This window comes from Capsicum annuum, chromosome 2, assembly GCF_002878395.1.
Source record: "Capsicum annuum cultivar UCD-10X-F1 chromosome 2, UCD10Xv1.1, whole genome shotgun sequence".
Lineage (NCBI taxonomy): Eukaryota > Viridiplantae > Streptophyta > Magnoliopsida > Solanales > Solanaceae > Capsicum > Capsicum annuum.
The window spans coordinates 135,252,096-135,276,114 of NC_061112.1; the positions used below are offsets into that span (position 1 = coordinate 135,252,096).

Consider the following 24,019-nt stretch of genomic DNA (forward strand, 5'->3'; position numbering starts at 1 on the left):
GATTTATCGAAACAATCTCTCCACCTTTCAAGACATAGATAAAGTATACAATCTATCTTCCTCAAACCTCATTCATAAATTACTCTGAATATATTGTTATTATGATATTAAATAATACAGAATAAAAAAAAATATAAAACTCGTGTGCACAATACTTACACTCCCTCACGTTCATTTCACTTTATCGTATTTTTATTCTGCACGTCATTTAAGAAAATATTAAATAAAAAATAATAATTTAATTATTTTATATTCATTTATTCTTTAACCTCAATTTAACATTAATGATTTTTTCTTCCTATTAATCTCTTCATGTTTCACCTATCATGTGACATATGAAATATGACATTTACCTTTTTCCCTTTAAAAGAAATACTACTAACTAAAAAAAATAGTTAAACTAAATTTATTTAGGAATATTATTTATATTTAATCCCAATTTATATTATCTTTATTATTATTTTATCACATTAATCTCTCTCCCTATTTATTATATTAAATTAAATTAAAATAGAAATTAAATTTTTAAAACTTATTTTTAAATTGAGTGGGGTGCTTTTGTAGTATTGGCAAACTACTCCCTTTCACTTGTCGTTTAAACCACCAAGGTTGTCGTCCGGCGCCTCCTTAACAACCCCTTAGCCGTAGAATGACCTTAAAGCTCTTCAAGTATGCTCTTCCCACTCGTATTCTCCTTGCTCATCCTTTCAAATTCTCTTCAAGATTCATCTGCACCGACAGTAGCCTCGATAATTTGGTTGACCCACTATTGAAATTCACAGAAAATGAATGTTTTACGGTACAACAAGAAGAAAAGAAGTTAAAAGAATCATCTTTTTCAGTTCAAGAATTGGGTTTTTTGCAAGATTCAATCTTGGGTAGCTCAAAAACTGAGAAAAATGGTAAGTTCCCAGATGATGCTTTCTTGTTAATAGATGTTATTAGGGAAAGTAATGATGGGTTTGGCGAGAAAACTGAGAAAGAAGTTAGGTTTTTTAGGGAGAAACTCAATCCTGGTTTAGTGGTTAATGTGTTGAGCAATATAGGAAACTCTGAATTGGGTGTGAAGTTTTTCAAGTGGGCTGGTAGACAAATTGGCTATGTGCATAATGCATCTGTTTATGATGCTTTGTTGGATTTAATAGGATGCGATAGTGTGCCAGAACAGTTGTTTCAGGATATAGGGAAAGATGATAGGGAAGTGCTTGGAAAGTTGCTTAATGTGTTGATAAGGAAGTGTTGCAAGAATGGGCTGTGGAATTTAGCATTGCAGGAGCTAGGGAGGCTTAAGGATTGTGGGTACAAAGCGTCGGGTGTGACTTATAATGCATTAATTATGGTGTTTCTGCAAGTAGATAGATTGGAGACTGCATCTCTAATATACAAGGAGATGTCAGCATTGAACTTTAAGATGGATAAGTGTACAATAAATAGCTTTACGCGATTGTTGTGTAAAGTGGGTAAATGGAGAGAAGCTCTTGATTTAATTGAGAAGGAAGAGTTTGTGCCTGATACAGTGATTTATACTAATATGATTTCAGGATTATGTGAAGGTTCTTTCTTTGAAGAAGCTATGAATTTTCTCAACCTAATGAGGACTAATTCGTGTATTCCTAACCGTGTAACATATCAAGTTTTGCTTTGTGCACTTTTAAACAAGAGAAAACTTGGTCGCGTCAAGAGGGTTCTGAATCTTATGATTTCTGAAGGTTGTTATCCAGGTCAGAAAATATTTAATTCTCTTGTACATGCATTTTGTAGATCACGAGATTACTGGTATGCCTATAAATTGCTTAAAAAAATGGATGGCTGTGGCTGTAAGCCAGGATATGTAGTTTACAACATATTGATTGGTGGTATTTGCGGCAATGAGGAGTTACCAGGCAAGGAAGTTCTAGAATTGGCTGAAAATGTATATAGTGAAATGCTGAATGCTAAACTAGTGCTGAATAAAGTCAATGTGGTCAATTTTGCTCGATGTCTTTGTGCGTGTGGAAAATATGAGAATGCTTTCAGTGTTATTAAGGAAATGATGAGCAAAGGTTTTGTACCTGATGTCAGTACATACTCAAAAGTGATTGGTTTTCTTTGTAATGCCTCCAAAGTGGACAAGGCATTCTTGTTGTTCCAAGAAATGAAGCGGAATGGAATTATTCCAGATGTTTATACTTACACAATTTTAATTGATAGCTTTTGTAAATCTGGCCTTACTCAACAGGCTCGTAATTGGTTGAATGAAATGATTCAAAACGGTTGTAGTCCTAACGTAGTGACTCACACAGCTATTATCCATGCTTACCTCAAGCAAAGGAAAATTTCAGATGCTAATGAGCTTTTTGAATCAATGTTAATGCAAGGATGCATCCCAAATGTCGTCACCTTCACTGCTTTGATTGATGGATACTGTAAAGCTGGACACATAGAGAAGGCTTGCCAGATCTATGCAAGAATGAAAGGGAGTTTAGATACCTCGGAAGTAGATTTGTACTTCAAGGTGGATCTTGATGGTAATAAGGAGCCAAATGTTGTTACATTTGGAGCGATGGTTGATGGTTTGTGCAAAGCACACAGGGTGAAAGAAGCTCACAATCTTTTGGATGTCATGTTAACGGAAGGATGTGAGCCAAATCATATTGTTTATGATGCATTAATTGATGGGTTTAGCAAGGTTGGTAAGCTAGATGATGCGCAGGAGATATTTGCTAAAATGTCAGAACGTGGATATAGTCCGAGCATTTACACCTACAGCTCTCTAATTGATAGGCTATTTAAGGATAAACGTTTGGATCTTGCTGTAAAAGTCTTGTCTAAAATGCTCGAGAGTTCTTGTCCCCCAAATGTTGTTATATACACAGAGATGGTAGATGGTCTTTGTAAAGTTGGTAAAATAGATGAAGCTTCTAAACTTATGCTGATGATGGAAGAAAAGGGCTGTCATCCAAATGTTGTGACCTATACTGCAATGATTGATGGATTTGGCAAAGCTGGAAAAGTGAAATCATGTCTTGAACTCATTGAGAAGATGGGCAACAAGGGTTGTGCGCCAAATTACATCACCTATTCAGTTGCAATAAAGCATTGTTGTGCTGCAGGACTTTTGGATGAGGCTCTCCAACTCCTAGAGGAAATGAAACAAACAAGTTGGCCAAAACACATGGCCGGCCATCTTAAGGTTATTGAAGGCTTCAGACGTGAGTACTTAATCAGTCTGGGTATTTTAGAGGACATGAGCAACAACAATTTTCTTCCAATTATTCCAGTTTATAGGCTTCTGATTGATAGCTATCAAAAAGCTGGAAGACTTGAATTTGCCGTTGAGCTACTTAAAGAGATATCGTCATCTTTTTCATTTCCACGTCTTGATAAGAAAATTTACTCTTCTTTGATCGAGTGCCTTTCTGTTTCAAACAAAATTGATCTGGCATTTGAATTATACGTGGACATGATAAAGAAAGGTGCAGTGCCAGAGCTGACGGATTTTGTTAACCTCATTAAGGGTTTAATAAGTATGAACAAATGGGATAATGCACTTGAACTCTCTGAGAGCATGTATTACATGTTACATGCATCGAAATCCAATACCATTCAGCTCCTTTAGAGGTCAAGAAATGATACATTGAGACTATTCCATTCTAAGGCACTACCTGCTGGTGCACCTGATAAACCACCTGATAAACATTCTTGGAGCTGCACTAGTTGGCAGGTTGCAGTTTGACCCTGTTATGACCTAGTACCTGCTCCAGCAGCTGAATAAGCGACTATCCACACCTACAGGGAACAAATGCGGTAACTGGTATTCTCGCAAACTATGGCGCACCACCACAAAAAAGGGGGGCAAATTGTGAAGGGTGCTGGTAACCTCTGCAAATTGCATGGCATTGCAGGAATCACAGTTGGGTCCGTCATTTCAGGCCACATCACAACAGATTCCTTCATTTCAGGCCACAACACAAGCGACTCCTTCTGTTCAGGTTACTTCACAGGCAGCACCATCCAATAAGTGTGGTAGAGGCGAGTCTATGCATCCTTGAACTGTAGATGCAATAGGTAATCGTCTTCCTCTCGTTTACATCTTCTGCATTTGCTGTTTTGAATTAGGTAATCTGGCACCATGTCATGTTGGAACATAGATCAGAGAATCAATAAGAAGTTACAGAACTATGCCCATGCCCTAGGTTTATTTTCTTTGTAGTTGATGGGGTTTGTGATTGTTTTTTGTATCCATGCATACAGTTAAAAAAACCTTTTTATAGTTGTGTTTGAAAGCTGGTTCAGTATGTGGCACTCTTTCTCTTGGACCATCACTTGTCATTTCTTGTAGTAGTTCTTGTTGTTGTGGTGGTAGTTGAAGTTGTGGCATATGAAGTAGCTCTGTTGATTCTATTGAAGGGCCCATTGATCTGAAGATAATTTTCTACTGACACTGATAAGGAACTTTTTTTTTCCTTTCCGGTTAAATGATAAGCAAATAAAAACAAAGATATGAGACAGAGAGATGCTAGCTGCTATTCTCCTTATTGAACATTACATATTATTTCTGCTTCTTTCAACAATTGTTCTAAAATTTTTTTTCAAAATGAAATGCTCACAAGGAGATCGCGAATGGCTCAAACTGTGGACTAGAGAAGTGTCAACTTTATCTCGGGAGAATCTATCGAGGTTCTCTTGATTACCTAGGGCAGCCGATTGGTGAAGCACGAGGCCTTCTCGGAGGTTTATGTGGTCTTTCAACAGCTGAGTGTTCCATATTTCCAATTTGCTTTGACAAATGGTCGGATCTACCTAAGGCATACTTCAACCACTGCTTTGACAATGTCATAAAGGTTTAAGCTTATTGTTTTTGATATTTTATCTTTATTTTAAATGCGTTTCAATTTGCTGTTTGCATGTGAAAAATAGACTTAACCATTTTTTTTTTGAAGCCCCATTTTTGTTTTATGACACCTGAGCCACTTGCACAAAGATATGTTTATCACTCTATTGGAGAGAAGTGGGCTGCAAGTAGGAAGGGGTGTGTTCAACGACCCACTGAAAAGAAAAGATAAGATAATGGATAATGTTCCAATAGGTATTGCTCGGGATCAAGGACTTCTTCCATGAACTACTGTGCTAAAGAAGAAACTCAGGTATTTATCTAGTTACTTACATCCAGATGCGTATGTATATGCTTATTTGCTTGTATATCTGACTTTGAGGTGTCTTCTTGTTGTTAGAATATGTGTAAAAGAAATGCTGAAAAATCTGAATAAGCAACCATTCCTCACAGCCGGTGGTTCCAAACCTAATTCTAGAAGGAGGACTGAAATGGTGAAAGATGTAACCTCGTTTATTTTATTTTACTAATTAAACTTGCTAACCATGTAAACTATTCCTTCTACTTTAGCTAATCTATTCCATCTTAATTTTTCCATACATAGACGGTTGAGATGGGGATAAAGCCCGGACGAGTACAGCTGTATCTTATGCGCATAAGAAACAAGGATCATATGTGAGTGAGGAGGCAAGAGAAATATGTGTAAGTTGCGCTCCTTGCTCTTTACCTCTTCTACAATAGAATCATTATTTGCATCTTGGCATGAGTTTGTATTGCTGGTAACAGCATGGGATCTTAAGTCTGTTATTTGAGGAGGAGCTCTTGCTACACTTTGTAGGAGTAAATTCAGGTGTGTTTCTGTGCCTTTGAACAAACTATTGTAGTTTGTGATGCTGCACCATATGTTTTTAATTTCACCTCAACCAGAAATGTAATCGTGATTGAGCCCAAAATTAATAAAACAAGGAAAAAGAAAGAAAGGAGGAGAAGACTTGATGGTGTCAGGTGTCATGTTTGAAACCTTAGGTTTGATAGTGTCTTGCTACGGTTATGATTATGTAGCTCATAAGTAGAGAATGCTTTAAAGGATAGTTTCTGTTGTATGGTGTATGTTCCATTTGGTACCTACGTTTCGAGTCATAATGGAAGAATAGAATCAACTTAACGATAAATACTTCATTCGTTTTAATTTATTTAATTAGTTTTAATTTTTTATAAAGCTTTAAAAAATAACATATATTTTTAAATTTATGATCGTTTTAAATTTTATAATTTTAAATATGTTAGATAAAAAATTAGAATTAAGAAGTTGTAAAAAAGGAAAGAAGATATTTTGCAAATAAATTTTGAAATTTTTATAAAGCTTTAAAAAATAAAAGATATTTTTAAATTTATGTTCTTTTTAAATTTTATAATTTTAAATATGTTAGATTAAAAATTAGAATTAAGAAGTTGTAAAAAAGGAAAGAAGATATTTCACAAATAAAATTTTGAAATGAATCGAAATAAAAGTAACATAAATAAATTAAATTGGAAAGACAAATAAAAAGGGAACACCAAAAAGGAAAAAAAAAATATTTTGCAAATAAATTTTTAAATGAACTAAAAAGAAGAGTAATATAAATAAATTAAACTGGAGTACTAAATAGAAAGGGAACACCAAAACAATTAAATAATTTTGACCTAAAAAAAAAAATCAACTTAACAATAAATACTTCGCAAATAAAAAGTAACAAAAATAAATTAAATTGAAGAGACAAATAAAAAGGGAACACCAAAAAGGAAAAAAAAAATCTAAATAAAAGTAGCATAAATAAATTAAATTGGAGAGACAAATAAAAAGAGAACACCAAAAAGGAAAAAAAATCTAAATAAAAGTAACATAAATAAATTAAATTGGAGAGAAAAATAAAAAGGGAACACCAAAAAGGAAAAAAAATATTTTGCAAATAAATTTTGAAATAAACTGAAAAGAAGAGTAATATAAATAAATTAAATTGGAGTATTAAATAGAAAGAGAACACCAAAACAATTAAACAATTTTGACCTAAAAAAAAATCAACTTAACAATAAATACTTAATTCGTTTTAATTTATTTAATTAATTTTAATTTTTTATAAAACTTTAAAAATAAAAGATATTTTTAAAATTATGATCTTTTTAAATTTTATAATTTTAAATATGTTTGATAAAAATTTAGAATTAAGAAATTGTAAAAAAGGAAAGCAGATATTTCACAATTTTTTTTTTGAAATGAATCGAAATAAAAGTAACAGAAAGGGAACATCAAAGCAATTAAACAATTTTGACCTAAAAAAAAATCCACTTAACAATAAATACTTCATTCGTTTTAATTTATTTAATTTGTTTTAATTTTTTATAAAACTTTAAAAAATAAAAGATATTTTTAAATTTATGATCTTTTTAAATTTTATAATTTTAAATATGTTAGATAAAAAATTAGAATTAAGAAATTGTAAAAAAGGATAGAAGATATTTCGCAAATTAAATTTTGAAATGAAACGAAATAAAAATAACATAAATAAATTAAATTGGAGAGACAAATAAAAAGGGAACACCAAAAAGGAAAAAAAATATTTGTAAATAAATTTTGAAATGGACTAAATAGAAGAGTAATATAAATAAATTAAATTGGAGTACTAAATAGAAAGGGAACACCAAAATAATTTAACAATTTTGACCTAAAAAAAAATCAACTTAACAATAAATACTTCATTCGTTTTAGTTTCTTTAATTAGTTTTAATTTTTTACAAAACTTTAAAAAAGAAAAGATATTTTTAAATTTATGATCTTTTTAAATTTTATAATTTTAAATATGTTAGATAAAAAATTAGAATTAAGAAATTGTAAAAAAGGAAAGAAGATATTTCGCAAATAAAATTTTGAAATGAATCGAAATATATGTAACATAAAATAAATTAAATTGGAGAGACAAATAAAAAGGGAACACCAAAAAGGAGAAAAAGTATTTTGCAAATAAATTTTGAAATGAATTGAAAAGAAGATTAATATAAATAAATTAAATTGGAGTACTAAATAGAAAGGGAACACCAAAACAATTAAACAATTTTGACCTAAAAAAAAATCAACTTAATAATAAATACTTCATTCGTTTTAATTTATTTAATTAGTTTTTATTTTTTATAAAACTTTAAAAAATAAAAGGTATTTTTAAATTTGTGATCTTTTTAAATTTTGTAGTTTTAATATGTTAGATAAAAAATTAGAATTAAGAAATTGTAAAAAAGGAAAGAAGATATTTCGCAAATAAAAGTTTGAAATGGATCGAAATAAAAGTAACATAAATAAATTAAATTGGAGAGACAAATAAAAAGGGAACACCAAAAAGGAAACAAAATATTTTGCAAATAGATTTTGAAATTATACAAAGAAGTTGGTTGATGACTTTGATTCTTCATTACAGTGGATTAAAAGAAAAATTTCATTTTCATTCCCCTCTCTCTCTCTTCTTTAACAACTTCTACCTTGTTCATCTTAGATCACTTGCTTCAAGTACTAAGCTTTTTATATTCTTTCCACTGCAAGTGCAAGTATAATATTTTGAGTGTTCCCACAATTCTTAATAAGTCCTACCTACATTGTTCTTCTTTTAAGGTTATCTGCTTGGAATTTCACGTTCTTCTTTTGTTGTGTGTTTTGGCTCTGACCTTTTTTATACTTACTTGTGATTCTTGGGGATAATGGGTGAAGAACACTTGACCATTGATCCTTCTGATCGAGCTGTTGAACAGGTTCTTTTTTTATTTTTCTTGGTTTCATTGTTCTGTCTAGTATATTCTTCTTTGTTTCCTGGATTTGGAACTTGATATTTGCTGTATTCCCTTCTTATATATATATATATATAGAGAGAGAGAGAGAGAGATATGTTTTGTAATGTTAACTAACAAGTGGAAAAGGACAATTTCTTTTTAATAATCACAGTTGTGTGATAAAGGCATTCAAAGCTCTTATATTGTCTCATAAGGAAGAAGTAACATGCCTATGACATTCATGTATTTTTATTTACTATTTGCAATATTTTCTTTAGAACTTTTTTTTTTCAATCTTATAGCACGATATAGGTGTTAAGGACCGATGATACATATATTATCATAGTATAACAAACACTTGCAGAGATTCATGATGAGAAACTTTGGTAAAAGTACTGTTTATGATGTTGTGGCCTTGAAAGACAATAGAAAACTTGATGTTCCCATTTGAGCTTTTTGTTAGACATTTTCTCTCCCTTCAGATTTGCTTCTAATTTGGTCATTCACCAACATCATTAGAACTTCTTCTAACTTAAGTTAGCTCATCAATGTTATTTCTCGATGATTGTCTCGTATAACCGGTCCCAATTTGTTTGGGACTTAGGCACGATTGTTGTTGTTGTTGTTGTCGTCATCGTCTCATGAGTCTTCTAGATCAGCATATAATCAGGTTCAAGCAGACTTAACATCTTTTTTTAATTAGATAATCTCTTGGTAAGTGTAGAGCCTAAACTATGTTTTTCATGTATGGTTTTAACCAGTAGAAATTTTTATTCTACTAACATATTTTTTTTTCCCTCTGTCACTTTATAACTCAAACAATGTCCAGGCAATAGTTGCATTGAAGAAGGGGGCACATCTTTTAAAGTATGGCAGAAGAGGGAAGCCCAAATTCTACCCTCTAAGATTATCCGCGGTAAAGTTTTAATGGAACATATCTCATTGCCTTTTAACCAAGCAAATCGTCATAACAAATAATATAGTAACCTTGGATAGAAGTTCTGCACTAATCTATGATTAGAGCTATTAATTATTAATCAGACATGCAGGATGATACATTCTCTCTTGTATCCTAAACTTTCAATCTCTGTCCGTGTGTAGTCAAACCAATTTTACCTCTTTTACTACGTATGGTCTTTCTGTTGTCTATATTCTGTTTGTTCATCTTAAAAGAAAAGATTCATTTGGGATGTGCTGAGAAATGTGAAACTATTTTGTAGTCAAAAGCCCAGAAAAGGTCGCCGTGGATGCTTAAGCATAATTAATCTTGAAACTAATATTGGGGATTGCATTCTTAGCTTTCTATAGTCTAGGCTTCTGCATTTCATGGAAGGTATAAAGTAGAAAAGTTAAACCTTTGGTGCTTGATCTTAAACAAAGGTCTAATATGTTCTTCCAAAGACAAAGCTGTGTCTCTATGAAAGTCCATTTTGAGATGGACCACCGAGGAAATCTATATGTTTATCCTCCTGAACTCTCACTTTTACCTAAACCAAGTCAAGACATGTCTCACCACAGCTCAGGCTATCATTCCCATTCTTTCTATTTTATGAATCATTGCCATTTGACGTTTCAATTATGGTTGGTGAAGTATATGTTTTTTTTTTCTTTCTTTCCAGGATGAAAAGTTTTTGATTTGGTACTCTGGTGAGAAGGAAAACCAACTGAGGTTAAGTTCAATCACAAATGTCATCCGCGGCCAAAATACTGTAAGCAGTGAGGCTAACTTTCATATTAATATAAATGACATTTTCTCAAGATGTATTCTTAAACTGTGAAATTTCCTTTTATTTGACTAGAATGCTTTGTTCTCTAATTAAGGTTATCCTTCAGCCTGAAATGGAAAGTCAGTGCATATCACTTACATATGGAAGTAGTGACCGCACTCTTGATCTGGTAAATTGTCGATTACTCCTAGTTTAATTGAAGGATGTCGTACAACAGCACATGTGTGCGCGATTTGTATTTCTGCGTATCCTTTTGTTAAAGTCGTTATTTCTTTTCTTTTATATTTCCTTTTCAGATTTGCAAGGACAAAATGCAGGCTGATACTTGGTTTGTAGGCTTGAGAGCTGTAATATCCATGACCCACCATCACAGAATGGTGGACCCTCTGAAAAGCAAAAGAGGCACACACAGTTGCATCAGTAGTCCAGCGGGTTATATGCGGAGGAAACAAAATCTTGGACTTTCAGCAAAGACAATCAGACCTCAGGTTCTTGACATCTGTCATTGTTTTATTAAGTTCTCAATGCTTAACCTGGTGATTAACGGATTAAGTAGCTGTATTATTCCCTGGGTGCAATCTTCTTCCGTCTTCAGAATGTCCTATGATTTTAATCTTGTCCGGAAACTAGCTTTAACAGCTTTATCACTTGATTTATGTGAATGGATTTCGGTTCTATTAGCTCCTGACGGCATGAATTTACTTCAAAAGCTTCTGTTTCCAGTGCACAATCTAGTACTTGTTCGTGGAGTGGTAACTTGGCGCTGAATTTGTAATAAATCTGTTCGAAAACCTGCGAAGGACGGGCAGGAAAAATAAAAAGTGTTGGCAATAATAAATGGTTGTGTTAGAATGGGTTAGAGTCCCACAATGAGTGAAGAATGTACGGGTGGTTTGCTTAGAAGGACTTGGGCAATCCTCCCTCATGAGCTAATTTTTGGGGTTGAGTACATATGTCATATCTTTACGGGATGAAATAACTAGAGAGAAAAGGAGTATTTATAAACAATGGTCATTGTCGATTCTAAAGCTTCCCGAGAATGTAGTATGTAATTGATTAAACAAAAAGTCTCATAATATTTATGATATCTTCAATCATTATTCATTAGTGCTTCACCGTAATGCGACTTGATGTCATATTCTACGTTGTGTTCAAATGTTGCTGTTGGTTAGTGGACCTGTACTTTGATATTAGTTACTTTTCGTTTGTGAGTTCAACACTAAAAAAGAAACTTGCATTTCAATCTTTTATTTCTCAAGAACTATCTTTCTTATACTTTCAGTCCTTCTGTGGCTATGTATGTAAGAACTGTAATAAATACTTTCCTTCCTATCTGAGAGAACTAAAAATAAAACATCCTTAATTTTCCATTACTCTTAAAAATGATATATTTTTGTTTGTATCAAGGTTCGCAGCGTAGCGGGGAGCCCTACTCAGTCATTTTCAGAAAGTTGTTTTACTGATGGCTTATCATGTTCTTCCGAAAGCTTTTTCTCGGAATCAAGCCTTTGGAGTGTGCATAATGTAACAGATAATGTCACGTCGTGTTCGTCATATTTTGAACGAGATAACTTAAGCCAGAATAGAGCCTCTTGTACTGGGACTGAAATCCAAACTGACATGCTTGCTCCACTTTCATCATCCAGTAGTGAGTCAAGACCATTTGGAAAGAATGTACTGCGGGATGTTTTTATCTGGGGAGAAGGAGCAGAAGGGGGATGCTTGGGGGATGGAGAAGTGAAGTTGGATGCCTTGTCACCAAAAGTCCTCGAGTCCACTATGATGCTTGATGTACAAGCAATATCCATTGGTAGAAGTCATGCGTCCTTAGTCACCAAACAAGGTGAAGTTTTTTGCTGGGGTGAAGGAAAGAATGGACGGCTTGGGCATAAACATGATATGGACACTGCACGACCAAAATTGGTTGACTCTCTTTACGGGGTTCATGTAAAATCTGTCACTTGTGGGGAATACCAAACATGTGCCGTGACCTCTTCCGGTGAACTGTACACATGGGGCGACAACTCTTTTGGTGCTGAGTTAGTAGGTGAAGAAAAGAAGAGAAGCCATTGGCTACCAAAAAGAATATGTGGTGCTCTGGATGGTGTAAAAATTTCTTATGTTGCTTGTGCGGAATGGCACACAGCAGTCGTTTCAACATCTGGACAATTGTTTACTTATGGAGATGGAACTTTTGGGGTTCTTGGTCATGGGAATCTCCAAAGTGTTGCTCAGCCCAGAGAAGTTGAGTCGCTTAGAGGTTTGCGGGTCAAATGTGTTGCATGTGGGCCATGGCATACAGCTGCAGTAGTGGAAATCATTATTGACCGTCTTAAATTCAACAATCCAGGTGGGAAGCTGTTTACTTGGGGTGACGGAGACAAAGGAAGACTTGGTCATCCTGGTGAGGAGACAAAGCTTTTACCGAACTGCGTGGCAAAACTTGTTGATCATGATTTCATTCAAGTTTCTTGTGCAAGCACCCTAACCATTGCACTATCTAGCACAGGAAAAGTTTATACGATGGGAAGTGCAGTGCATGGGCAGTTAGGCAATCCAGATGCCAAAGATAAATCGCCAGTGCTTGTGCAAGGAAAACTTAGAGAAGAGTTTGTAACAGAGATATCCTCGGGATCGTATCATGTTGCTGTGCTAACATCAAGGGGAAGTGTTTACACATGGGGGAAAGGTGCAAATGGACAGTTAGGATTAGGAGATACAAAAGAGAGAAATTTGCCAACTTTAGTTGAATCACTGAGAGATAGACAGGTGGAACATATCGCTTGTGGGTCAAGTACTACAGCAGCCATATGTTTGCACAAATCTGCCTCTAGTACTGATCAATCAGTTTGCAGAGGATGTGGCATGTCTTTCGGAATTACAAGGAAGAAGCAAAACTGCTACAATTGCGGCCTTCTCTTCTGCCGCACATGCTGCAGCAAGAAAACCACAAATGCCTCTCTTGCCCCTGACAAGACTAAAGCTTTTCGGGTGTGCGGTCCATGTTTTCTCCTACTTCAGAGGATTGCTCAGTCAAGCAGGACATCCACGCTTGAAAATCATAGTCCAAGACCCTTACCAATTGCCCATAAGGCAGTTACCCGCGAGAAAGTAGAGCGTGAAGAGGCAAATACTACATCAAGTCGAATGGTGTCGACAAAAAATTATGCAACTGAGAACAATCAATGCTTTGACAGGAGAGGTGTCAACAATCTAGGGGAGAGTAGGCAGTTCTCTGATCCTGTTACATCCTTGCTGGATAGTTTTCCAAGATGGGGCCAAGTTCCTTGTCCTGAATTCTTTAGAAGAGACTATGGACAGATGAGAACCCAAAATCATCATCCGAGGAATTCGCTGGCTTCAGCTTCTCCAACTTATTTGCAGCAGATTCCCGTAGAACCAAAAGTTGTCCCCCCTACTGGTCTAACTATGGAGGAAGACTTGCCAAAATCAGACAAGATCCTGTTCAAAGAAGTTTGCAAGCTAAGAACTCAGGTAATGTTAATATCCAGTGTTCTTACATCGCTATTCAATTGCTTATACTTGCCAGAATCAGACAGGAGCCCCTCTTTCTCTTTATAAATGTTGCTTTGCCTGTGTACATGTGTGAAGTAATTCAGCATGAATCTTACCGTTTAACTGGAAAAAAATTCTGCAGAGATGAATAGCGCTGCCAAAATGTTTATTTCTCATAGTTTGTGAGATTCGCGTTTAATAGACGCTCTTACCCTGCTGATTTTCTCAACTCACACTGCTGAATTCACGTTGCTGGGATGTTATACCTTGTTGTGATCTCCTACATTATGCTGTGTGGAAAAGTTAAAACATTTCAACTAGCAGTCCTGATTTGCATTTGGTTTTTTATTCTAGTGCTTTGTTTTCTGTTATTTTTATGGCCTTTTCTTGGATGTTGGTAATTTAATTTGAAGGTGATACTGGTCACTGGGATATGAATATATCCTCCTTTTTGTGTGGATAGGAAATGTTTGTTGCTTGCGGTTATTGTTATTCATTTATTTTGTTCTGTGGCTGTGTTCAATATGCCGATAAAAGGGGCAGTACATGAGTCTCTCAGGAGTTCACGCTCCTTCGACTTGCTCTCTCTATTTTGTACTCCATTACAGTTCAAATTCATCTTTAACCCTGTTAAAACAAGTTTAAAGGCTTGGTTAGTGAGGTCATATAAAAGACAACTAAATACTGAATCCAAACCTTGAAGGCATTTCATTTAGATTATATAGGCAATACCAACAAATTGAAATGCCTCCTCCACATCCTTTGAGCCCATTGTGGTGCATACTTGCTGCCACACCATGTTTAACGTGATTTAAGTGGATGATACCCTGAAGGAAAATTGTGAGAAGGGAAGAAAGAATACTTAAGAAGGATTCCAATATAGGAGATCACAATTCATCCGCTGCAGAATGGAATGCCTAGATATGTTCCTTTGTATAGGCGGATGGACATTGAGAAGGCATTTTTCTTTACATGTATGTTTATTTTTTGTGGAATAACATGAACAGCTTCTCTTCTCAAGCTAATCAGATGGAAATATGATGTTTCTTTTTTCATATAATGTTTGATTCTTCATAAATTATAATTATGGTGCCTTAGAGTCAAGATTCTGACTGCTTTGCATATATACTGTAGGTTGAAAGTCTTAAAAGATTATGTGAAACAAGAAAGGAGAAAATTCAAGAGAGTCAACAAAAAGTTGAAGAAGCCTGGTCAGTAGCTAAAGAGGAAGCTTCCAAGAGTAAAGCAGCAAAAGAAGTTATAAAAGCTTTGACATCAAGGGTAACTATTCTGTGAGTTAATTCTTTTGTCTGTCTCCTTCTCTAAAACAATTTGATCCACGCCATGGCACCAAACTTTTTAAAGAAACTATTTCGTGAATCTGTCTATAATTCGTCTGTGGGATGCCTCATTTTTTTTTTTTTTTGCTGAAACTTGTTTATGCTACTTGCAGCTTCAGGCAATGTCGGGGAACTTTTTTGCTGGAACAGAAACTAATGTTCAAGCTATATCAAATGTACTGCAGATGACATCAACATATTCAGATAGTCATAATAATATAAATGGACACCGAATTGTTGTGCCTACATGTGTGCCTCTTGCAAACACACAACTAGAGGACAAAAACATTGATAGCCTATGTGGCTCTCCGATTGTATTCTCTAGTACTTTAAGATCCTTCTACAACAAAGAAAACAATGTGGACTCCAAATCAGCAGAAGAATCTCGTAAAGAAGCTGATCATGGCCAAGCCGAGCTCAGAACATCAAAAGTTGAATGGGTGGAGCAGTATCAGCTCGGTGTCTTCATTACATTGACAGTGCTGCCAAGTGGAAAGAAAGGACTCAAGCGAGTCAGGTTCAGGTATATTTCCTTTCATAAGTTGTATGATACAGAAAAATTGTCCACCTTTTCTGCATTTTTGGTCTGTTCAAAGATCATGGCTAACACATTGGAAGGTAGGGTTGTCTCACCATTTAAATGTTAGACATGAAAAGTTGTTAAGCTGATCATAATGCAGTACGAAGTTACCAGTTATGATCTTCTTTTCCTTCTCATTGTTCATAATATAGTAATTGAAATTGAATTCCAAACTATTGGGTTTTGCAAGTTGGGGGAACTAACACTTATGCAACGGCAAATACAATATTTTGACGGTGAGTGCGGATACCCCTGACGTATTAATGTTGAACTCCATGTGTGTATCGTGGTGCTTCGCATCCACGTCAGCTCTACTTTTATGCCATTGATCATAAAAGCGGACATCTATTGGCTTAATTCTTGATCCACCTTATGCTAAAATTATATTTGCCAATTGTCAGCATTCTTTGTTAATATGTCTTACCAAATGACTTTTTGGTTGAATTTTTCAGTAGGAAAAAGTTTACTGAGAAGGAAGCAAAAAAATGGTGGGAAGAAAACCAGCTTTCTGTTTACAAAAAGTATGATGTTGAAGGATATGAAAATGTAAACCAAGGTTTTCTGAAGAAATAGTTGTTTTCTTTTTTATGCCAATGTAAATTGAACATGGTTACAATAGAAGGTGCGTTTTAATCACTTTTAATGTGCTTAGCATGTGAGGGGAAAGTGCAATTTTATATTGTCAAAGGAATATGGAAGGTCTATCAAATAGTTACTCCTCATTTCGCACAAGGTTATTGTTATTATGTCAGAAGTGGAATTGATCTTTTGATTTTTGTCTTCTAACATTTTCTAAAGTGATGTTTTAATTTAAATTCTTGTGACTTAGGACACGTTTCTACGTCTTCTAAATCTGTAAATATTATTTCAACAATTAAGTAACTAATGATCGATATAAGAAAATTAAAAGTTGTGACGCTCGTCCTCTATCTTTGGTCAATCTATCTTTGGTCCTCTATCTTTTTATTTGCCATATTTTTATATGCTGATTAGAAATACTCGATGAAAAGCACAAACACCACCATACTGTTATAATGGACTGTTCAAATTCTTTCAAAATGACATTAGAGTTGTTATAGAATGATAGCATAGAAGAAACTTGTACTCTTTCAAGTATGTTTTTCAAGTGTATTAAAGTGTATCACACATCACATTTCATGCCCATTTTATTATTACATAAAGAGTGAATATAAAGTTATCTTAAACATGATATTAATAATAAAGATCATGAAGAGGTTAGGGAGGTCTTTTATTTATCCATTTTATTACTTTAACTGTCGTAAAATTTATGTTTTGAATTATTTTTTCTTAAACCGAGATTTATCGAAACAATCTCTCCACCTTTCAAGACATAGATAAAGTATACAATCTATCTTCCTCAAACCTCATTCATAAATTACTCTGAATATATTGTTATTATGATATTAAATAATACAGAATAAAAAAAAATATAAAACTCGTGTGCACAATACTTACACTCCCTCACGTTCATTTCACTTTATCGTATTTTTATTCTGCACGTCATTTAAGAAAATATTAAATAAAAAATAATAATTTAATTATTTTATATTCATTTATTCTTTAACCTCAATTTAACATTAATGATTTTTTCTTCCTATTAATCTCTTCATGTTTCACCTATCATGTGACATATGAAATATGACATTTACCTTTTTCCCTTTAAAAGAAATACTACTAACTAAAAAAAATAGTTAAACTAAATTTATTTAGGAATATTATTTATATTTAATCCCAATTTATATTATCTTTATTATTATTTTATCACATTAATCTCTCTCCCTATTTATTATATTAAATTAAATTAAAATAGAAATTAAATTTTTAAAACTTATTTTTAAATTGAGTGGGGTGCTTTTGTAGTATTGGCAAACTACTCCCTTTCACTTGTCGTTTAAACCACCAAGGTTGTCGTCCGGCGCCTCCTTAACAACCCCTTAGCCGTAGAATGACCTTAAAGCTCTTCAAGTATGCTCTTCCCACTCGTATTCTCCTTGCTCATCCTTTCAAATTCTCTTCAAGATTCATCTGCACCGACAGTAGCCTCGATAATTTGGTTGACCCACTATTGAAATTCACAGAAAATGAATGTTTTACGGTACAACAAGAAGAAAAGAAGTTAAAAGAATCATCTTTTTCAGTTCAAGAATTGGGTTTTTTGCAAGATTCAATCTTGGGTAGCTCAAAAACTGAGAAAAATGGTAAGTTCCCAGATGATGCTTTCTTGTTAATAGATGTTATTAGGGAAAGTAATGATGGGTTTGGCGAGAAAACTGAGAAAGAAGTTAGGTTTTTTAGGGAGAAACTCAATCCTGGTTTAGTGGTTAATGTGTTGAGCAATATAGGAAACTCTGAATTGGGTGTGAAGTTTTTCAAGTGGGCTGGTAGACAAATTGGCTATGTGCATAATGCATCTGTTTATGATGCTTTGTTGGATTTAATAGGATGCGATAGTGTGCCAGAACAGTTGTTTCAGGATATAGGGAAAGATGATAGGGAAGTGCTTGGAAAGTTGCTTAATGTGTTGATAAGGAAGTGTTGCAAGAATGGGCTGTGGAATTTAGCATTGCAGGAGCTAGGGAGGCTTAAGGATTGTGGGTACAAAGCGTCGGGTGTGACTTATAATGCATTAATTATGGTGTTTCTGCAAGTAGATAGATTGGAGACTGCATCTCTAATATACAAGGAGATGTCAGCATTGAACTTTAAGATGGATAAGTGTACAATAAATAGCTTTACGCGATTGTTGTGTAAAGTGGGTAAATGGAGAGAAGCTCTTGATTTAATTGAGAAGGAAGAGTTTGTGCCTGATACAGTGATTTATACTAATATGATTTCAGGATTATGTGAAGGTTCTTTCTTTGAAGAAGCTATGAATTTTCTCAACCTAATGAGGACTAATTCGTGTATTCCTAACCGTGTAACATATCAAGTTTTGCTTTGTGCACTTTTAAACAAGAGAAAACTTGGTCGCGTCAAGAGGGTTCTGAATCTTATGATTTCTGAAGGTTGTTATCCAGGTCAGAAAATATTTAATTCTCTTGTACATGCATTTTGTAGATCACGAGATTACTGGTATGCCTATAAATTGCTTAAAAAAATGGATGGCTGTGGCTGTAAGCCAGGATATGTAGTTTACAACATATTGATTGGTGGTATTTGCGGCAATGAGGAGTTACCAGGCAAGGAAGTTCTAGAATTGGCTGAAAATGTATATAGTGAAATGCTGAATGCTAAACTAGTGCTGAATAAAGTCAATGTGGTCAATTTTGCTCGATGTCTTTGTGCGTGTGGAAAATATGAGAATGCTTTCAGTGTTATTAAGGAAATGATGAGCAAAGGTTTTGTACCTGATGTCAGTACATACTCAAAAGTGATTGGTTTTCTTTGTAATGCCTCCAAAGTGGACAAGGCATTCTTGTTGTTCCAAGAAATGAAGCGGAATGGAATTATTCCAGATGTTTATACTTACACAATTTTAATTGATAGCTTTTGTAAATCTGGCCTTACTCAACAGGCTCGTAATTGGTTGAATGAAATGATTCAAAACGGTTGTAGTCCTAACGTAGTGACTCACACAGCTATTATCCATGCTTACCTCAAGCAAAGGAAAATTTCAGATGCTAATGAGCTTTTTGAATCAATGTTAATGCAAGGATGCATCCCAAATGTCGTCACCTTCACTGCTTTGATTGATGGATACTGTAAAGCTGGACACATAGAGAAGGCTTGCCAGATCTATGCAAGAATGAAAGGGAGTTTAGATACCTCGGAAGTAGATTTGTACTTCAAGGTGGATCTTGATGGTAATAAGGAGCCAAATGTTGTTACATTTGGAGCGATGGTTGATGGTTTGTGCAAAGCACACAGGGTGAAAGAAGCTCACAATCTTTTGGATGTCATGTTAACGGAAGGATGTGAGCCAAATCATATTGTTTATGATGCATTAATTGATGGGTTTAGCAAGGTTGGTAAGCTAGATGATGCGCAGGAGATATTTGCTAAAATGTCAGAACGTGGATATAGTCCGAGCATTTACACCTACAGCTCTCTAATTGATAGGCTATTTAAGGATAAACGTTTGGATCTTGCTGTAAAAGTCTTGTCTAAAATGCTCGAGAGTTCTTGTCCCCCAAATGTTGTTATATACACAGAGATGGTAGATGGTCTTTGTAAAGTTGGTAAAATAGATGAAGCTTCTAAACTTATGCTGATGATGGAAGAAAAGGGCTGTCATCCAAATGTTGTGACCTATACTGCAATGATTGATGGATTTGGCAAAGCTGGAAAAGTGAAATCATGTCTTGAACTCATTGAGAAGATGGGCAACAAGGGTTGTGCGCCAAATTACATCACCTATTCAGTTGCAATAAAGCATTGTTGTGCTGCAGGACTTTTGGATGAGGCTCTCCAACTCCTAGAGGAAATGAAACAAACAAGTTGGCCAAAACACATGGCCGGCCATCTTAAGGTTATTGAAGGCTTCAGACGTGAGTACTTAATCAGTCTGGGTATTTTAGAGGACATGAGCAACAACAATTTTCTTCCAATTATTCCAGTTTATAGGCTTCTGATTGATAGCTATCAAAAAGCTGGAAGACTTGAATTTGCCGTTGAGCTACTTAAAGAGATATCGTCATCTTTTTCATTTCCACGTCTTGATAAGAAAATTTACTCTTCTTTGATCGAGTGCCTTTCTGTTTCAAACAAAATTGATCTGGCATTTGAATTATACGTGGACATGATAAAGAAAGGTGCAGTGCCAGAGCTGACGGATTTTGTTAACCTCATTAAGGGTTTAATAAGTATGAACAAATGGGATAATGCACTTGAACTCTCTGAGAGCATGTATTACATGTTACATGCATCGAAATCCAATACCATTCAGCTCCTTTAGAGGTCAAGAAATGATACATTGAGACTATTCCATTCTAAGGCACTACCTGCTGGTGCACCTGATAAACCACCTGATAAACATTCTTGGAGCTGCACTAGTTGGCAGGTTGCAGTTTGACCCTGTTATGACCTAGTACCTGCTCCAGCAGCTGAATAAGCGACTATCCACACCTACAGGGAACAAATGCGGTAACTGGTATTCTCGCAAACTATGGCGCACCACCACAAAAAAGGGGGGCAAATTGTGAAGGGTGCTGGTAACCTCTGCAAATTGCATGGCATTGCAGGAATCACAGTTGGGTCCGTCATTTCAGGCCACATCACAACAGATTCCTTCATTTCAGGCCACAACACAAGCGACTCCTTCTGTTCAGGTTACTTCACAGGCAGCACCATCCAATAAGTGTGGTAGAGGCGAGTCTATGCATCCTTGAACTGTAGATGCAATAGGTAATCGTCTTCCTCTCGTTTACATCTTCTGCATTTGCTGTTTTGAATTAGGTAATCTGGCACCATGTCATGTTGGAACATAGATCAGAGAATCAATAAGAAGTTACAGAACTATGCCCATGCCCTAGGTTTATTTTCTTTGTAGTTGATGGGGTTTGTGATTGTTTTTTGTATCCATGCATACAGTTAAAAAAACCTTTTTATAGTTGTGTTTGAAAGCTGGTTCAGTATGTGGCACTCTTTCTCTTGGACCATCACTTGTCATTTCTTGTAGTAGTTCTTGTTGTTGTGGTGGTAGTTGAAGTTGTGGCATATGAAGTAGCTCTGTTGATTCTATTGAAGGGCCCATTGATCTGAAGATAATTTTCTACTGACACTGATAAGGAACTTTTTTTTTCCTTTCCGGTTAAATGATAAGCAAATAAAAACAAAGATATGAGACAGAGAGATGCTAGCTGCTATTCTCCTTATTGAACATTACATATTATTTCTGCTTCTTTCAACAATTGTTCTAAAATTTTTTTTCAAAATGAAATGCTCACAAGGAGATCGCGAATGGCTCAAACTGTGGACTAGAGAAGTGTCAACTTTATCTCGGGAGAATCTATCGAGGTTCTCTTGATTACCTAGGGCAGCCGATTGGTGAAGCACGAGGCCTTCTCGGAGGTTTATGTGGTCTTTCAACAGCTGAGTGTTCCATATTTCCAATTTGCTTTGACAAATGGTCGGATCTACCTAAGGCATACTTCAACCACTGCTTTGACAATGTCATAAAGGTTTAAGCTTATTGTTTTTGATATTTTATCTTTATTTTAAATGCGTTTCAATTTGCTGTTTGCATGTGAAAAATAGACTTAACCAATTTTTTTTTGAAGCCCCATTTTTGTTTTATGACACCTGAGCCACTTGCACAAAGATATGTTTATCACTCTATTGGAGAGAAGTGGGCTGCAATTAGGAAGGGGAGTGTTCAACGACCCACTGAAAAGAAAAGATAAGATTATGGATAATGTTCCAATAGGTATTGCTCGGGATCAAGGACTTCTTCCATGAACTACTGTGCTAAAGAAGAAACTCAGGTATTTATCTAGTTACTCACATCCAGATGCGTATTTATATGCTTATTCGCTTGTATATCTGACTTTGAGGTGTCTTCTTGTTGTTAGAATATGTGTAAAAGAAATGCTGAAAAATCTGAATAAGCAACCATTCCTCACAGCCGGTGGTTCCAAACCTAATTCTAGAAGGAGGACTGAAATGGTGAAAGATGTAACCTCGTTTATTTTATTTTACTAATTAAACTTGCTAACCATGTAAACTATTCCTTCTACTTTAGCTAATCTATTCCATCTTAATTTTTCCATACATAGACAGCTGTGATGGGGATAAAGCCCGGACGAGTACAACTGTATCTTATACGCATAAGAAACAAGGATCATATGTGAGTGAGGAGGCAAGAGAAATATGTGTAAGTTGCGCTCCTTGCTCTTTACCTCTTCTACAAATAGAATCATTATTTGCATCTTGGCATGAGTTTGTATTGCTGGTAACAGCATGAGATCGTAAGTCTGTTATTTGAGGAGGAGCTCTTGCTACACTTTGTAGGAGTAAATTCAGGTGTGTTTCAGTGCCTTTGAACAAACTGTTGTAGTTTGTGATGCTGCACCATATGTTTTTAATTTCACCTCAACCAGAAATGTAATCGTGATTGAGCCCAAAATTAATAAAACAAGGAAAAAGAAAGAAAGGAGGAGAAGACTTGATGGGGTCAGGTGTCATGTTTGAAACCTTAGGTTTGATAGTGTCTTGCTACGGTTATGATTATGTAGCTCATAAGTGGAGAATGCTTTAAAGGATAGTTTCTGTTGTATGGTGTATGTTCCATTTGTTACCTACGTTTCGAGTCATTATCACTTCTCTCCCAAAACCGAGTCTGGTGGCTGAGTCATATGTGCTTTCTCACAACAAGCCCAAGTACAGGGTGTCACTGCCACAAATTGACTCATCTCCGGTTTTACTTGCAACACTTGTTTCTTTGATGTTTATACCTTTTCTTTTGTCAGTTGCTAATATTCATAACATGGAAAGTTAGCAATCTTTTAAAATCTGTGTAGAAAATGCTAATTTTGTCTTTCTTCTATTGAAAACTCTACTCTCTTTTAGTATATGCTGCCTACTAGTTAAACTATTCTTGTGCGGATAAAATGTTGACAAAGATTTTCTGGATTGTGTACGTGTTTAGTAAGTTGAGCAAACATTGGGTCGAACTACTATGGTTGAGTCTGAAATTTCTACAAATGATGCGACTGGTGGAGTGCTAGGAAAAGAGCGTCCTGGAAGGGTAAGATGTTGGGATAAAGTGCTGAACAGACACATCTCCACGTCAAGTAATGATGTTACATGTTCTTCACACTGCCAACAGAAGTACAACCAGTTGTTGAATATTCTCAAAGCATACATGATAATGACGATAATGAAGGAAGGGACAATACCTGAACAATGTTGTGATCTTTACTTCTCCTACAACAGTGAACACTAGAGATTTTTTGTTTTTAGGCTAATGATGCTTTTTTGATTTTCTCCTTCACTTGTAAAAGAACTACATCTACAATATGACAATTTTATATGTCCGACAAGAATTAAGAAGGATTGGTCAGACAAAATATGAAGCGAACACTGAACCTTGATATACCTAGAACAATATATTTTTGTTACCACGAAATATATTCACAACCGCCAATCATTCAAATATCTCCAACTCTTTTTATTCTCTTTTTTTGCAGCCCAATGATGCATCTAGCGGACCCTTTCACCCCGGCATCTCAACGGGTGGCTCGAGCCTAAAACTTATTGTTTTAGGCCTCCAAAATACTGAGTCTTCAAAAAA

The 24,019-nt window shown here is 35.1% G+C and overlaps 3 protein-coding genes across 9 annotated transcripts; all 3 read left to right on the forward strand.

Annotated features, from left to right (window-relative positions):
* The first annotated feature begins 553 nt into the window (after window positions 1-553).
* LOC107859642 (pentatricopeptide repeat-containing protein At1g06710, mitochondrial) lies at window positions 554-10,259 on the forward strand. Of its 4 annotated transcripts, XM_047407095.1 has the most exons (8): window positions 554-4,047; window positions 4,593-4,823; window positions 4,923-5,126; window positions 5,214-5,307; window positions 5,418-5,515; window positions 8,547-8,587; window positions 9,435-9,521; window positions 10,225-10,259. In XM_047407095.1, exon 1 carries the CDS (start codon window positions 650-652, stop codon window positions 3,596-3,598), a length of 2,949 nt encoding a protein of 982 aa, XP_047263051.1. In that variant the 5' UTR covers window positions 554-649; the 3' UTR covers window positions 3,599-4,047; window positions 4,593-4,823; window positions 4,923-5,126; window positions 5,214-5,307; window positions 5,418-5,515; window positions 8,547-8,587; window positions 9,435-9,521; window positions 10,225-10,259. The 4 variants fall into 4 exon arrangements, with proteins under 4 accessions (XP_047263051.1, XP_047263050.1, XP_047263049.1 ...); XM_047407094.1 differs by having other exon boundaries at window positions 4,593-5,126; window positions 5,214-5,316; XM_047407093.1 differs by having other exon boundaries at window positions 4,593-5,126.
* LOC107859643 (PH, RCC1 and FYVE domains-containing protein 1) lies at window positions 8,537-23,854 on the forward strand. 4 transcript variants are annotated; one of them, XR_007052417.1, is made up of 13 exons: window positions 8,537-8,587; window positions 9,435-9,521; window positions 10,225-10,314; window positions 10,427-10,501; window positions 10,629-10,820; window positions 11,740-13,827; window positions 14,983-15,129; window positions 15,302-15,692; window positions 21,880-21,908; window positions 22,008-22,211; window positions 22,299-22,401; window positions 22,503-22,600; window positions 23,375-23,854. XR_007052417.1 is itself a non-coding variant. In XM_047407090.1 (9 exons), the coding sequence occupies exons 1-9, from the start codon at window positions 8,537-8,539 to the stop codon at window positions 16,339-16,341; spliced, it is 3,261 nt and encodes a 1,086-aa protein (XP_047263046.1). In that variant the 3' UTR covers window positions 16,342-16,601. The 4 variants fall into 4 exon arrangements, 2 of the variants coding, with proteins under 2 accessions (XP_047263046.1, XP_047263047.1); XR_007052416.1 differs by having other exon boundaries at window positions 22,299-22,392; XM_047407090.1 differs by lacking the exons at window positions 21,880-21,908; window positions 22,008-22,211; window positions 22,299-22,401; window positions 22,503-22,600; window positions 23,375-23,854 and adding an exon at window positions 16,221-16,601 and having other exon boundaries at window positions 15,302-15,711.
* On the forward strand, window positions 17,639-22,125 carry LOC124896036 (pentatricopeptide repeat-containing protein At1g06710, mitochondrial-like). The gene is made up of 3 exons (XM_047407097.1): window positions 17,639-21,132; window positions 21,678-21,908; window positions 22,008-22,125. Exon 1 carries the CDS (start codon window positions 17,735-17,737, stop codon window positions 20,681-20,683), a length of 2,949 nt encoding a protein of 982 aa, XP_047263053.1. The 5' UTR covers window positions 17,639-17,734; the 3' UTR covers window positions 20,684-21,132; window positions 21,678-21,908; window positions 22,008-22,125.
* Window positions 23,855-24,019: the final 165 nt, after the last annotated feature.